This window comes from Crocodylus siamensis, chromosome 4 (genome assembly GCF_052110815.1).
Source record: "Crocodylus siamensis isolate JL-2025a chromosome 4, ASM5211081v1, whole genome shotgun sequence".
NCBI classification, from domain to species: Eukaryota; Metazoa; Chordata; order Crocodylia; family Crocodylidae; genus Crocodylus; species Crocodylus siamensis.
The window spans coordinates 26,946,967-26,963,520 of record NC_143398.1 but is presented as its reverse complement, the minus strand read 5'-3'; the positions used below and the strand labels follow the sequence as shown (position 1 = coordinate 26,963,520).

Genomic DNA, 16,554 nt, shown 5'->3' with positions numbered 1-16,554 from the left:
TACCTTCTGCTTCTTGAAGAAAAGGTTGGAAAGTTATCAGTATTCCATATAATTGTTAGGGACGCAGACTTTACCAGAGTGACCTAGAAAAAGAGTTAGATCAAAAATGGCAGTCCATGGAAATGTAGCAGAAGGATTTTAAATGTGTTACAGGTATTTTCTTTCTACTCCAAATCACTTTTGGAGTTCATACCGTGTTGCAACAAAGGTTGAGTTTTCGGAAGTGCTGACCCTGTAATTTTAGGCAACATGCCAGAGAGCCCATTTTGTGGTGGGAAAGACAATTCAAATCTGGCCAAGGCATATACAAAACATCATATTTTCTTAATTTTTTGTATCATTCATCTTCAGACAGGGTTCAAATTACACTTTGACTCTTGGGAAGGTCTGCAAAAAAAAAATTAAACCAATTCATTGATTAACAAGTCCACCTAAGCGAAGGAGCAATTCAATCGGAGACTCACACCGATTATGATTTTCAAATCTTACAGAGAGGCTCTCATTTCTTATGGGGGTGGGGTGGCTCAGCCCCTCTCAAGCTCCCCTTTAATTCACACCTTGCTTTCAGAATTTGTCCTACCATTTTGTTGAAAATTGGTTCTTTTGGTTTGTGTGCTCAGCTGCTGAAGAGATCACCCTGACTCTAAGCACTGGGAAGGGTTTCTAGGCCTTTGGTGATAGCCTTTTCCAGAAAAGACACTCATTTTGGCTTCTGTGGTATTCTTTTAATAGTTCACTGGACAGTGTCAGTGCATGCCTGGGTTTGGCGGTCGCACCTGCAGTGAGTGTCAAGAGTTCTTCTGGGGTGATCCTGATGTGGAATGCCAAGGTAAGTCTTGTTCACCCTGCCCCTCTTGTGTTTTGTTACCCATCTGCACTTTTAGTTGGAAAACTTTATCTTATTGTTAGCATCAGCCCTTACTGTGACCTTGCTGGCTAGTTTATGTAAAATTGTTCTGTAAATCATGCTGAATATAGTGAGCTCTATTCTCCCAAATGGTTCTGCTACTATCTGAGCACACAGAAGGTAACAACACTTCAAGTCATTTCAGCTCCCCTGCACATTCCTGGGTCCATGGGTGGTCAGGCAGGTGTTTTCCAAGAAAAAGTATTGTCAGATCTTTAAGGTATTTGGAACAAGAGAGGAAGGTTTTACAAAATATGTGGCAGTGCCTCTCTGTTTTGATACCTCCATTGTAATGGCAGGAAGAAGCCTGTCCATGTTTGGTGTCCGTTTGGCATAATGGCTTAGGAAGGATCAGCAAACACAACAGAGTTCTTGCTAAGTCAGTTACAAAGTAGATTTGTGGATGTTTATTAAAAAAAAAAAAGTGGTAATTTTTATTGAAATAAACCTATTAATTTGGAATCCAGCGATTCTGTAACCTTTTAATTTTTCTTTCTGCTCAAACAAACAAATAGTATAAAAGGGCCTGTTTAAGAAATGGAATTTGTGGGTTTAAGAGTCAACGTGGGGGTTTAAGAGTCAATCTTTTAGGGTTTTAGTTTTGATTTTATATAGTAAAACATGCTTTGGATTTAGAATTTTCCATTTCTATCTTTGCAAAGTCACTTGCAATTGAAGAAAGGTTACCAAGGCCTTTAATCTTCAGCAAAGGATTTTTCACTTTGTTTAAAATTTTCTGCAGACAGTGGTGCAGTTAACAAGTTAGATGGTATGCTACAGCCAGCAAAGTGTAAACCTAGTTAGGTAGATTGTTTAAATCCTACGTTCTTTATGCCACTTCATTATAAACAGGCCTGTTCATTACAAGGGAAAAGAAACTTGGAATGCTGTCCATACCAAACAAATTTGTGCCTGGGATCTGTTTAAATATGAGAGTTGGCCAGGAGGGTTTGCTGAAAATTATTTCTATTTTCTGCAAGAACAGACTTGTGAGATCTTTTAATAAATCTTTTGTGAGTGGATTTCTTGGGGTCTACCGTTTAAAAAGATAATGGGTGTCACAAGTATGCAGGAGTTCACAGTGAAAGACTATTAAAGACTGTGGTAGAGCAGGTATTACATTTATTTTCTAAGCAAACCAGCATTTTAGCTGCTTTCTGCAGAGCTGCATGTGTTCTTCTAGTTAAATGCAGCTGACTGCATCTTCAGTCTCAAAAGCTTCAGGGCAGTGATTGTCTCCTGATATCTGTTTTCTCCATCGAGGCTTTTTGATGGAATCCATCAACACATGTTATCAGCGACATTTTGCTCTATGCCAGGGTTTCTGACCTTTTGCTTTAGTTTCTGCGCTCTCATTTTGAACATGTAAAAACCTGCTTTTTAATGTCTATAAAATGAAAAATGATAATATACTATTATTTAGAATACAAGGTAGCCTTAAACTCCTCTATCAAATCCAGTAACTCTGCCCTGCCTTCTAATGTAGTTGACAAATCAGACTTATTTGGGTATAAAATCTGATCTTTCTTGGAGGTCTCATTCCTCAAGGAGAATCCTTGATTTTTCTGATTTGCATGATCTGTGACAGGCCATAGAGATCAGCTTGTCATGAGGCAGCATATCTGGTAATGCTTCACCTGCTTTAGGTGACCCAAACCAAGCCCTGTGCGCTGAAGAACTGTGGAGTACTCGGCTATAGTAACCCTGTGTGTTAGTTTAAGAAGTAAGGAGGCTCAAGTACTAGCCTGCCTGTGGGTTATTTTGGTGGACTGCATACTACCTGCTCTGTCCAGCTGACTGGGAAGCATCTTTCCCTCACCCTAGGCCATGAAGCAGCAGTAGAAAGAATAAAGACTTGGTCTCACTTCCAGTTTTATTGGCCAGCTGCTGTAATGAATATAGGTTCCTCAGTCTTCACCACATTGTGGAATATGATGCAAATCTGATTGGAGTCTCAGCTTTGTAACAAAACCCTGAACTGTATGAGTTCTGTGATATGATGGGTTTCATCCCTCATATTTGCCACAAACCTAGTGTGGAGACTTGGGCATTACACTTGTTACCTCTGAAATAGGATCTTCGAGCAGCTGGTGACAAAGGCTTTTACCTAACACTAGGAAACTCACCTTGTTTACAGTACTGCTCTGATCAGATTGTATATTGAAGCTTTTGTGATAGATTTTGAGATTGCTGACTCCAGTGGAAACAGGATTAGACCCTTATGAGAAACTAGTGATGGAAGGAATATATTGCCCACACTGATCTGACTGTCCAGACTGCAGATTCTTTATGCAAGGATCCTGGTTTCTCTGTTTTAAAAGTGCCGCCCCTCCCACAGGGTCCTGAGGGCCCTGCAGGACAGAGAGACAGGCCCTGCACAGCCTGTTATGCCCGTGGGCTGTGGGGGCTGGGCAGTGCAGGCTGCTTTGCCCCAGGCCATGGGGGCTCAGAGAAACCAGAAGTGCCACAGTGGACTTTTCCAGTTTCACTTTACCTTATAAGCCAGCATGCTGGTTAATAGAGTATGCCGGCTTGTAAGGTGCTGGTTACCGGAGCTTTTACTGTAGATAGGTAGATACAGGGATATGAAGATATATGTGGTTGTGTGTATCAGTTGAACACAATGTTTTATTGATATATTTACAATTTAGAAAGTTTGGAAGCCTACCAGTGCCTCAATCATTATAATAAAGCATAAATTCTAAATACCTATATATTTTGGCATTTGATTTTAGTTTGCTTAATCATAGAAAATCAGAGCTCCCCCTGTCCCCTTTGCTCACCAAGACACAGGTCCAGCTGCAGCTGTCCCCTCCACCCCTACTTTGTGATGCTGAGCAGCCCTGATATGCAATTGCCCCTCACTCCCAAGCCATAGCACCCCCAGTCCCACTAGTGCCCCTCACTCCCGACCCCTAGTCCTGCTGGTGCCCCTCACTCCTGACCTGCTGCCCCTAGCCCTCCCCCAGTGTGTGGGTAATAGGAGTATGTGTATGGAGCACGGGGAATATGTATGTGGGTACCCAACCATAGGTGATGTGTCAGGGGGGCAAGTGCCCTCCCAGATTTGTGCACCCACAGCAGGCATTGGGCTGCAGCCTGGGCGGACCGGCACGGGCAGGAACCGCCCCTGCAGCCCAACAGGCAGGTAGAACCTGGTGCATGAGGGCAGAGTTTCATAGTTTGTAGGGTTGCAAGGGACCTGAGCAGATCATCAGTGGGGCAGCAAAACTCATTGCCTCCACTGGCACCACCCCCCATGTCACCAGCAGTGCGAGGAGTAGCAGGGGAGAGGGGGAGCACACTGCCATCACCTCCTCTAGGTGCTCGTGCAGCTCTACCTCACTGCCATGGCCCAGCTGCTACTCCCTTCAAGCCATGCCTCTACCCCACATGGGAGGTGGTGCTGGGGGGGCAGCGCAGGCAGCCCGAGGGGTGTGGTGGTGGTAACTGGACCATTGTGGTGAGGTAGAGCCACAGCTTGGCATGCAAGCAGCTGGCGGCAGGAGGAGGTAAGGGCAATGCAACCCACCCCTCTCCCACCCAGTCTGTTACTCCTTGTGCTGTTGATAGCACTGCTGGTGCGGGGGTCCCAGTGGTAGTAGCAACAAGTTTCATTGCCCTGCTCTGCCCTCCTGTGCTGGGTCTCACCTGCTGGGCCATGGAGGCAGTTCCTGCTCCTGCCCCTGCCAATCCAGCCAGGCTACAGCTCTACACCCCACTGTGGACACAAAACTGGGGGGCCACATTCTCCCCCCATTCCCCATCTAACACGTTACCCCTGGCTCCCAACCCCTCCCCAGGAGTACACGCAGCAGCGGGGACCCACTCCTTCTCTCCAGGGACAAGCTACCCATGGGTCATCCCACTTCTCAAATGGGCCCCATGGCCACGCATTCCTGAACCAGCCAGGGCCCTGCACACCACTTCAGCTGGGCAGCGCACCCAGCCCCAGCTGCCAACCCTGCCCCACTTCTTCCCTCACCGTAGCTGCCACTACCACCTCAGTCTGCCCACCCCTCCAGCCTCCTGCCTTGTCTATCTCCCCCTGCTCCCCCACGTCTCATCTGTGTCCCCCCATAGACTTACCTGCAGGGAGCTGTGGAAACTGCTTTCCACCACACCACCTGGCTGCCACATGCATGCGTGCATGCACACATGTACGTGGTGCCCCCTGCTGTGATCGCCTTCCTCCCACTCCTCACAGCCCCTTGCAGGCCAGAGCTCTGCCAGCCTGCAAGGGGAAACCTGCTTTTCCCCTTCATTTTTCTCCTTTAAAGGAGAAAATCCATATTTTTCCACACCAAACAGAAAACCAGGTCCCTGTTTATCAATAGTGAGGAGAGTTTGTGAAATGGAGACCACTCACTGAAAATGGAGGAAGTGCTGTTGGAGAAAGACACAGAGGTGTTCATTTCCTGAAGTACTGTACAAAAGACCAGGATAATCAAACAAAGAGTGAAATCAGATTGACTACACAGCATGGAAATTGGATCTTGACACACCTGGTACAGGAAAAAGAGTCTACATCTGGGGGAGTGACTCCATTGTGAAACCCTGAGTATTTCAGACTTCCACCCCCTTCCCAGAAGAGCTCACCAGCTGGGAAATGGGGGAAGAAAATGGTGTTGTGGATTCAACTGCTAAGTAGGAGGCTTGAGCATCTGGGAATTTGGGGAGTTAAATGAATTGCAGCTGTGGGTCTGAAGCCAGAGATGGCTGGCACTGCTCTGCTGGGAACCAGAAATTCAAGAACAGGTTTCCCCATCATAATTTCCACTGCTAGAGCTGACAGCTGCTGCAGGGCTGAGAGCATGCTTGTCATTTCTTTTACTAGGGAATTAGGGTTAAGAGGTTGAGGTCTTAAGGCCTTGTGCCCGTCCGTGGTGAATGTCACTAAATGGGAACCACACTATAATTCTACCCTGTGGTAATATTTATGTTAATAGTACTCCTAGCCCATGTGGAAGACTCTACATTGTTTAGTTTATTATTCAAACTCTTTGTGTGCATGACTCTGTGCACACACATGCATGTACACATGTAGACAAATACCTGCTCAGATAGCAGTAAAATTTCAGGTTTCTTGAAGCACAAACCTCTCAATTATTTCAGGGCTTGGAGTTTTTCCAAACCCTTATGACCAAATTGCAGGTTCAGTGCATGAGTCTTCTAAGGTTTGTACTGCCCTGTTTTTCACTCGCAAGAGGAATTTCTGAGGAAAGTCTGAGTTCCTGAGGACTGCTTGGGTTGTTATAATGGAGCCACTGTGCACTCCAACAGTAAGGTACAGCATTTTAAAATAATTTTAAATATAAAATACAAAAATTAACAAATGGTAAAAATAAATAGAAAATAAAATTGCTGCTATCTCTATTGTTGTAAACAAGAACAGAGGTATGGTAATTGGAGAAGGATCCTGTGAAATCAAAAATGAGGATGTTTTAGGTTTGTTAAAGGAAACTGGAAGTTCTCCAGACCAGGACCCAAGAAATTTTCTCTGACTCTTTGGAGGCACATGTGCAATATCTTTGGCCACAGGTTTATAGGAGTGGCATCTCAGCCCTTTGTAGAGTATCAAATGCCTTTTCATTTAGAAGCAATTAACTATGGCCATTGTGTCTTGGTTTAACTTGCTGCTGTATGCTTGGCCAACTGCAAAGGGAAGATCTATATCTCCTTCATGAATGTAAAGAGGGAGTGTGTTTTGCTCCATTGCCGTAGACTGTCTTGCCCCTTGGTAAGTAAATAATCAAGCTTTGCTGTTACTTGAACTAATACAATGAAAGTAACATTTGTATCATGAGCTGAAAGCAGAGAAGGGTCTTGACAGAGATTTGCTTTCTTTTGTTTTAGGCATTCATAGGATGAAGTTGAAATAGTAGGTCTTTCCCTGTGGTTGGTTAGCTACATGTAATATAAACTTGCATACTAACACTCTCAGCTCTAATTTATCCTTTTACAGACACAATTTAAGAAACATTTTATGCATGAAACTGTTGCAAAGTAATGTTAGCACTTCATAAAACTGCATAAATCAGAAGCTGTAGAAATGTTTCTGAAGTCTCCTGTGGGTGGTCTGCATCAGCATGCAGGCAGAACATCAGAATGCCAAGGAGTTAACAATAAGTTTATAGTGTAATTTGAATCAATAGCTGATTATTCAAAGAAAAAGATCTGCTAACTATGCAGAAGTTTCAAGCTTACAAATTGCTGAATAGTCTGATTATCATAATGGCTTGTTACACCCAGGAAATCCATGCCAGGCCTGAACAAAACCTATTGCTGTTTTCCTTTGGGGGACAAAGCATTTAATGCTATCCATCCACAACTGAAAGGTGGAAAAGGGACACGTCTGTAGCACCTTCTGGTGAAGTGTGGAACAATATGACTAACACCCATCATGTGATGCTTGAGTTACTTAAAGAAATAAATGTGTGTGTGTGTGTGTGTGTGTGTATGTATATATATATATACACATATATATACACAACACAAAAAGTTGAATGAGGTGAGCTGTTTTTATCCCATTCGTACTTTATTGCTTTTGTAAGATGCAACTTCTGGCCTTTAAAAATTAAACCATGAGGGTTAGGTTTTGTGGGGTTTCTTTTACAAATGTTACAAGAGATCACTGATATTGAACTACTCGTTACCCACTCTCACCTGCAACTATTAAAATGATCCACTTCTACCTAAACCACTTTTATCTGGAAACAGCAGCCTTCCTAAACTTTGAAAAGTATGGAGTGTCAGATAAATAGGACTGAGATTCAACAGAGCCATAATTTACAGAATCAAAGGCAATCAGTTTATCTTGTCTCTTGGCCAATTATTAGAAATCTGGTATTTTCACGTTACAAAGACTTCACTGGGTTAATGAAATCTAAGAAGTGCCTTGTTTATCACTTGACTTGAAAACTGAAATACAAAAATGTAAATACAGCACTTCTGTGAATGTTTTACATGAAAACAAATAAAAGATTTTTAATTCCTGTGCATGAGAGAACAGGGCATGGGAAAGAAAGGAAGAAATTCTAGCACCACATATATTGGGAGACAAAAAGGAAGGGTAAGTTGCTCCCAGATCTGAGGGGAGGGTGTCTGTCCATGGCCTTAATTAGATTTGGACATCCTGAAATCACTTAATTTATTAAATTCCAGTGTGCATTAAGAATAAAACATTGTAATCTAAATATATTGAGTCCTCAGCATAAGACAGTGATAAAACAGTTTGTGCTTTGCCACATATCACACATTCAGTTGTTCTCTGCTTTTCAAGGGAGCAATGTGGGGGGAGGGCGGTGTTTGACCACTGGATATCCATGGGGTTCAAAAAAAAAAAACGTGCAAAAGAAAAAGCAGAATGGCACACATGGGGGCAGAACACACAGCTCAAAACTGGAGCCTGAATGGCCAGAGCCATGCTCTGGCTGCCAGCCTGGCTCTGAGCAGCACGATCGCTGCTGCTGCAGCCCCCTGGGTTCCCGGGGGCCTCGTGTAAGTGCATGGAGCTGGCTGGCCCCAGCCTCCCCTACCCCACCCAGGGGAACCTGCCACGTACCACAGGACTCCTGGCACAGGCATTCCCAAGGGACAACTAGCAGCAGCACAAGCTGTCCCCCTGCTAACTGTCCCTGGGGAACCAAACGTCCATGCTCATCTGGATGTGGCCGCTGGAGCTAACTGCTTCTTACTGGGAGCAGGCACATTTGTATCTTTTAAGATCAGAAAAGATTTTGCTAATGACCACAATGAGCCATAGGAACTGACCTATGGTTTAGGGGTTTAGCAAATGAAGATAAGTAAAAAGGAGCAGCTTACTAACGGGCAGAGAGGGAATACTACCAAGTGATCAGGAGAGCTGGTCACAAGTGTTTTTCCATGAGATTTTGTTTCATCTAAATTAAAATGTTCTGCAGGATAATGAACAATTCAATTGTTTCAATTTCCCAATCAAAACATGCAAATGAAACAAAATGTTGTTCCAAAATGATATTTCATGACATAATGACAGTTTGTTCATTCAGAAGCTCTTCTGGCCAGACAATTTAAGGAGGGGACTTTTTCCCATTACATGTTCCAAAGAAAACACTTGGGTTTTTCTGACTTTACGTTTTGTTTACTGGTTGAACACTAACAGATATTCTTTAGCTAGTATAACAAGAGATTTGGTCACTATGTCCTTTTCTGCTTAGCAAGGGACAGGTTTAATTATCCTTTCCTAACTCATCCTAATCTTCAAAGCAGGTAGTTTTATGTGTATTAACTTGCAGCTTTCTGCCCCACCCTGGGTTTTCTTTAATGTGAAGAAAATAATCAGCTATTTGTCCTGAAGACTGTTACTAACCGAAGCCGGTTAAGGCAAAAATGTAAAAACCAGAGACTCCTCTGTAATTTCAACATCTGTGTGGTTTTAAGGAGCAGAATGAAGCATTCTTCCCTATTTCTAGTCATGTGACTGCAGGAATGTTTCTTTTTTCTTTTCTTTTTTTTTTACCTTTGCTTAAAAGGACCTTCAGTGTTCTTATGAGATTTGAAGTATTAGTCCCTAATACTTAGTCTCCCAAGTGACATCTGGGAGCCATTTCCAGCAACATGATAGGCTCTGAAACTTTTGTGTTGCTGGATATCTCTGTTTGCCTGCTTGTTCTTTATGGAGGAAGGGAGATAAGATGATCGAGTTTTGGCAGATAATGTAGTATTCCCCCTCTTGCAGTACTGCCAACCCCATTGTGACAAAAATCATGAGACACTCTTAAAAAATCAGTAGATTGGTATGTAAATCATGGTGCTATTTTTAAAGTGTGTGTGTGGGGGGGTTATTTGAAGGTGTGGGGGGCTGTGGGTCTGTGTGTGGGGTTTGGAGCCTGGGGAGGGAGGGTCCTGGCAGGATGCAGGGTGCTGTGGGTCAGAAAGTGAGAGGCAGCAGCAAGGCTGGTGGGGCTGTGGCTTGGGAGTGAGGGGCAGGCACACAGACAGACACACAGAGACAGAGCATTCAGGTGGTAGGTTCATTTTATCTCCTGCTCCTTTAACCTCTGTGGAGCAGAGTGAAGTTATCCTAACACTGACTAGGTAGCACATCCCAAAGATAACCATCACTTGAAGTGGTATAACTTTGAGATACTCAGAGGGGCCTTGGGACATATAGCACAAGTGAATGAGTATTAACATGCTGACATTAAAAGTACTACTCCCTTTTAAGTGCCCTTGGTATGCTCTACATGTAACTTTACCCTAAGTGAGGGGTAGGCAAACCCCAGCATTGGTGCCAGAGCATGGCACGCGAAGGCATTTTGCTTTGCATGCATACCTCAGGGTGGGGGCTATGCTGCCAGAAAAAGGATCAGGCCCCTCACAGCTTCTCCATTGCCTAGCATGTCAACATCTTACAAGTTGAGGTTGCAGGTGTTTTTTGACAGCCTGCCCAAAAAAGTTGCCAACAACCCCTGCCCTAAGCCACCTCTGGGGGCCGTCATCATGTTTGGTCGTGAACTAGAAAGCTCTAAATACCCTGAGACTGCCTTGTTATAGGGATTGCCTCTCTTCAGGTACCCTTACAGCTGTGGTCAGCAGGGACATTTGTTCACAATTTCTCTCATGTTATAAAAAAGAAACATCTCCTAGCCTGATGGTGGTGTTTCCTTCCCTTCACGACAGTAATGGGGATGAAAGGAGTTTCTTTGGGTTTCTGACTAGTTCTCTTTGATATACTGCCAGGGTTTTATAGTATCATTATGATGTGTGAGGGAGTGTAGGTCTGGATTTTTAGAGGTCTGTGGTGCCTCCTGTGCTAGGTACATGAATGCCTTCCAAAAATCTGTAGTAGGTCAGTGTGTTACATGGCAGCATTTCAAAGCAACCCAGTCAGCCAGAACCTTAGAGAAACTCCCCTTTACTGTTGGGGGAAGTGCTGGGCCCTGGATGCTCAGAGAGGAGTCTTTTAAAAAAAATAAACTTTAAAAATCTAAATTAAAATACAATAATTACTGTTATGTGGTTGGACCGGTGGTCAGGGGGTAGGATGTTTCCAAGTCAGTAATATGCTAAACAACACTGTGAGAGTGCTGCCACAGTAGGGGAGCCGGAAATAGGCTTTAGCCAGGGACACCCAACAAACATGTAAAAGCTCCTCCCAAATTAAAAACAAATTCATAAACCAAAGCCCTCCTTTTGGTTTCTGTTATTTCTGATTATCCAGTCTTTGGGATGGCTTTTTCCTTGCTTTCCCTTAAATTGGGATTGTTTTACTTGGCAAAGAAAAGTCTTTGTTTCTGGTTTTATCTTCTGGAGGGGGATGAGGGTACAGTTCTAAGAACAGTTCAAGACCTGGGTTACAGAGCATCACAAAGTGATGCAAGTGTAAGAACAAATTTTTTAAACCCCATTTTATGCAGAGTGGAGTTCTGATGGGTCCTAAAGGGGAGCTGTAATGTATGGCCACTTACGCCTGTGATGGGAGTTTAGTCCCCTAAATTGAAACAGTGGGTTTTTAATTGCAACGATTAAAATCCTACCATTTCAATTTAGGGGCTTCTGTCACTGTTACAGTGAGGGGTCTGATCTGATCCTCTGCAGTGGCACTGCTCCCTGGGCCGCCTGGGTAGGATGCTAGCTGCACAGGGCCTGCCCCAGCTCACAGATACCTGCTAGATCCAACTCTTCCCCGAGCCTACCCACTGGAAGCCCACCAGGCGCTGCTCCCCACACAGGCTCAGGGAAGAGTTGGATCCAGCAGCTGCTGCCTGCGGGCTGGGGCAGCACCCACGCAGCTGGCATCCTGCCCAAGTGGCCCTGGGAGGTGCTGCCACCGTGGAGGGAACTGGGGGCTCCCACAGCTTAGAGTCCACACAGTTCGGTGGCAGCTCATGCAAGCAGGCTCCGCTGGAGTGGTGGGGAAGCGGTGAGAGGCCTGATCCTTTTTTCTTTTCTTTTTTTTTTCCTTGAAGAGCCTGCCCACATTTACTGCAGCTGGGGGGGCGAGCTGCCACCAAGCCCTGAGATGCAGGGGGCCCAGGACCTTCCCTCAATGGCGGCGGTGCCTCCCAGGGCCACCTGGGTGGGTGCTACCCTCCCTCACAAGTAGCACCAAGCCCAATCTGGCTGATCCTTGAGCCCTAGCTGGGGCAGCACCCACTCACTAGCCACCCTCCCAGGCAGCCCCAGGGAGCACTATTGCTGTAGAAGGAAGGACTGGGGCTCTATGCAGCTCAGGAGCCACTTGGCCCACCAGCAGCTCACCCTCCAGGCCATGGCAGATGCGGCAGGCTCCATGGGAAAGAAAAAAAAAAAGAGGATCGGCCTCCTCACTGCTTCTGCCTTCAGCCCGCCTCTCCCCCAGCAGAAGGGTGAGCTAAGGCTGCAACATTACAAATAGCTACTGTTGCAAACTAAACTAGGTGGGGATGTGGTTTAATTTGCAATGTAGTAAACTCATTTAAATCATAAAAAACCCACGCACGCGTATAATGTAACACAATTAAGTCGCAAAAATGGCCAATTTTTGTTATGTGTACAGGCACCCTATAATTACGGTGTGTTTGTCTCAATCCTGTACAGTTTCCTGGTTGGTGCTATATAGCTCTACAGTGTTCCATTTATTTTATTGCTTTTATAGCAAAGTACTTGCTGCTGGCAGTTGGATCATAGAGCTAGGTTTATACTGAGAGGGTTTGGGGATTGATCAACATTTACATAATTTAATTCCTTTTTTAGCATATTCTCCACTATTTTGTAGCGCCCAGAGTATTGGATTGACTTTATCATGCATATATTGATACTTCAGTGTCCTGTACCTACTGTGATCTTGTTGGATTTCACATCAGAGTTAACAAAAAGACCTGCTTTTTAAATCTGTGATTTCACTTGGTAGAAGCAAGTGCCCATGTAATCTGATAGTATCCTGGGATCTTTGAGGAGAAACAAAATGCATACCATTTACTTTGCTCTGGAATTTGGATAATTGATCATGATACTGAGTGCCATATTCCCAGCAGCAATACTTGATGAAAGGGTTAACTGAGCCTCCTTCAAAGAGTAACTTGACAATTTGCCTGGGGGGATATATTCCATGGCAAGTTACTGTGGGAATACTTAAGCACTTTGATGTGAAGTAAAAACAATCTCTTGTGTCAGAGTACAATTCAGAGAACAAAAGGACCATTTTGTTAAATTGCACGGACATAAACTTGCTCATAAGAAACAGAAGTCGTCTCTGTATTATGGTGTATTTTGTATCCATATTCTATAAGAAAGCTGGTTTTGTTTATGAAGCAATTTGTTCCTTTAAGGGCTTTTTAAAAAGCTGGTTAAGAATGGAGGCTATATTCTGGCTTGAAAGCAAATGGTAAAGATCATCATGAAACCTGCTTTATTTTGCCCCCTTGCCAATTTCTAGGGGGAATGCTGCATTAGCAAAGGCTGATGTTTTCAAAAGAGTAACCTGCTAGTACTCACAGGTGCTCTAGATGGATTTATGGGCCATTTGTATGTGTTAAATTTATGAGGTAGTCCTGAAAGATGTGATGTGTAACTGAAGGCTTTAATCTGCTGGGTGTCAAAGCCTTGAATGTTAAAGGAATGTATGTTTGATCTAGTGTGGATTTACTCTGCCCTGATGATAGGAAGGGCACCTCCAGCATAGCTGCAAGATCTCTGAGACCTTTTGTTCTTTGCTGCTGTTCCTTCATTAAAAGCTATGAACATTGGTAATTGTCTCTTAGCATCTTCTACCCAGCTATTTAAGAAGAGGTCCAGATGGAAACTTCCATTTCTACCACTTGAAAGCTCTTCTTTTTACATGGATTATGTCTGGCTCAGACCAAGTGTAGTCCTATGCTTACCTGGCAGGGGAAACACCGTGACCACCAAGGTGGTTTTCCTAGTCACACCCAGGGACACCCACCCTCCGGGCACGGGGGTAGTACCTGCAAAGGTAATGTAGAGTTAATCTCCCACTTAGCTGCTGGAGTGGGAAAATCTTGGCTTTTTGCCCACTTTACGGAAATGGGAGACTTCTCCCTAATTTGCTCCTGTAGCCATATGGCTGAGGGCAAGCAAAACTCAGGGGCCTCCAAACCCCAAGCCTCCAGGCTTGGGCCTGCACATAGGATGCCTGCCAAAGGATTTGGAAACATCTGAAGTCCTAGCTGGGGGTGGAGGATGTTTGCCGGTAGTAGGGCCACTTATGGTCTGGACTGACTCATGGTTTTGTAATTGATTTGGCTGATTTGACTTGGAACACAGGAAAAAAAATGTCCTATATGCAAATGAGTTTAAAAATATTGTAGTGTGGCACACTGAATTATGCTAAGTGAAAACAGATGTCAGACATGAGCTTGTACAACTGGGGAGCTCAAAATTCACGGCACTGATAGGAGCTATGTTGAGCAACCTACTGGGAGCTCAAGGACCATCCCTGACTGTCACATAAAAGTTTCCATAAAAGTCATTGTATTTGCTTGTATTCACTCCTTTTTGACTAGTTAAACAGAAATTACTAGAGGTGCGCCAATGTATCAGTGGCATATCAGATCGACAACAATAAAAGGAAACTGAATATTATCAGTTATCAGCTTTTTTTTGGCTGGCATAGCTGATAATGTCACAAATAAATGCTCTGTGTGTGTGTGCAGTCACAACATGCATGTCACTAGGAATGCAGCCTGGCAGCTTGGAGAACAGCGTCTGCCTGGTAAATTTGTGGGAGGGAAGGGGTGTGGGGAGGGCAACTCAAGACCCCCATGGTGAGGGAGGGAGTGGGACAGGGGCAGGCACTGCCCAGCTGGGGCAGTGAATGTGACCATGCCGGGAGCAGGGCAGAGCAGACATCCGGGGAAGTGGGGATGGGGGTGGGTCCCTGCCAGTGTGCGCACCCCCAGGGGAGCCATGGGGGACATGTGCCCTCCTGAATTTGTATGTGGGATGAGGGCGGGCTGCCCACTGCAGGCTTGGGGCCACAGGCTGTGCTTGGTGTGGGTGGCAGCGACAGTGCTGGGGAGACATGGCTGGGGGGGTAGTGTTGGGTCAAAGCCTATGCCAGCTGCCCGTGTCGGGGCCACCTACTGGTCACCGAGTGTATCCTCACCTTCAGTTGGATGTATCACATGCACCTGCCTCGCCTGCCATGACTTCAATGTTAACGGAGTTGGTTTGTATGTCCGATGCGTGCCGTCAAATTATGAGTCTCCTTGGCATCCCGTGGGTCCCGAGTTTCTGAGGGCCCCGCCACCCCTACACCCTCGCCTGTTCCACCGGGATGGTGGCCGCCAGCCTGGTTTGGCCATGTGTCCATACGTCGCCTGAGTAGTCCACAAAAGAAAGATAAAAATCAACACAAGCACCACGACCAAGGGGTTTCCCTTGATCGGAGTGGCTGCTCCAGCCATCTGCAATCGTCCTCCAATACCAACTTGCCCTCTGGGGGGCGAACCCCCTTTTTGGCTCTCAAAGAGTCCCTTTGGAGGGCTTGATCAATTTCCCCTTTTGCAGTTAAAGCTCCCTGTTGAGCTGCGCCCCTATTACAGGACCTACGGTACCCAAAGTCAAATAGTGCCCTTCTATTAGGGTCTTTACAGTACCCAGCTCCAGCTGGGCTCCAGCCGCTCCCAGCTGGTAAACAAACAGTCCTATGCCCCTGAGAGGCCAGCAGACTGGGCTCAAAAACCCCACTGGGGCTTAGCCCTTCGCCAGAGGTTCCTACCGGCACTCAGTGTTGCTCACATCCTTTGCAGCGTATGCCGGCATGCTCCGTCACCTCCACGTCCTCCTTCCGGTTCTGCGTTGCCCCAGCTTGTTGGCCCCGGCCTCTCTTTTATGCCGGCGAAGGAAGTACCGGCTCATCCCTTCCCCACACACCTGGGTAAGGGGGGTTTCTGCCTGTCTCCTTGGGGCTGCGGGCCTGGGGCCACTGGCCCTCCGCTCAGGCTGGGAGCCAAGGAGCCTGCTGGCTCTTTCTCTCCCTCACAGGTAGGCTACAGAGAATTTTGGGGTGGCTGTAGCTCACTGCATGGCCCCCCCCAGCATCACCCCCCCACTCTGCCCCTGCCCACTCTGAGCACAGCCCTGGCCCAGCTCTTGTTGGGAAGAAGCCATTGCAGTCCCTGGCCCCAAGCTCGCAGTGCACAGCCTGCCCTCACCCTGCACACAAATATGGGAGGCACATGCCCCCCATGCCTCCCCCAGGGGCCATGCAGCAGCTGGGAGCCACCCCCACGTCCCCACGAGCCGCCCATGGTTCCACTCCACTCCTGGGGTCACGGTCACTGCCCTGGCTGGGTAGTACTTGCCCCTGCCCCACTCCCTCCTCACTGTGGGGGCCTTAATCTGCCCCTCTCCGCTGCCCTTCCCCCCCACAGACTTACTGGCAGGAGGCTGCTCTCCAAGCTGCAGGGCTGCATTCCTGTAAATCAGTTATCAGATCGGTATCAGCAGATACGGTTGGTTAATAATCGGCCATTGGTGTTGGCCAAGAAAATCTTTATTGGTCCACCCCTAGAAATTACTTGTCTGATTTCAATGTTAATAAACATTTGCAGCTGATCAACTTTGCCCTCACACTCCCACTACAAGGAGGCTGGCCTCTGGAGAACCTTGGCACCTATGTGCTAGAATCTTGTGACGTTTGTCTACCTTTTCCACATTAC

The 16,554-nt window shown here is 46.0% G+C and overlaps 1 protein-coding gene across 1 annotated transcript in view; it reads left to right on the top strand.

Moving 5' to 3' along the window:
* The window catches only part of LAMB1 (laminin subunit beta 1), a 70,665-nt gene that overhangs the window by 36,350 nt on the left and 17,761 nt on the right, over positions 1-16,554 (top strand). The window contains exon 23 of the mRNA XM_090042037.1: positions 733-829. Coding sequence (XP_089898163.1) covers positions 733-829 — 97 coding nt within the window. The remainder of the gene's footprint in view (positions 1-732; positions 830-16,554) is intronic.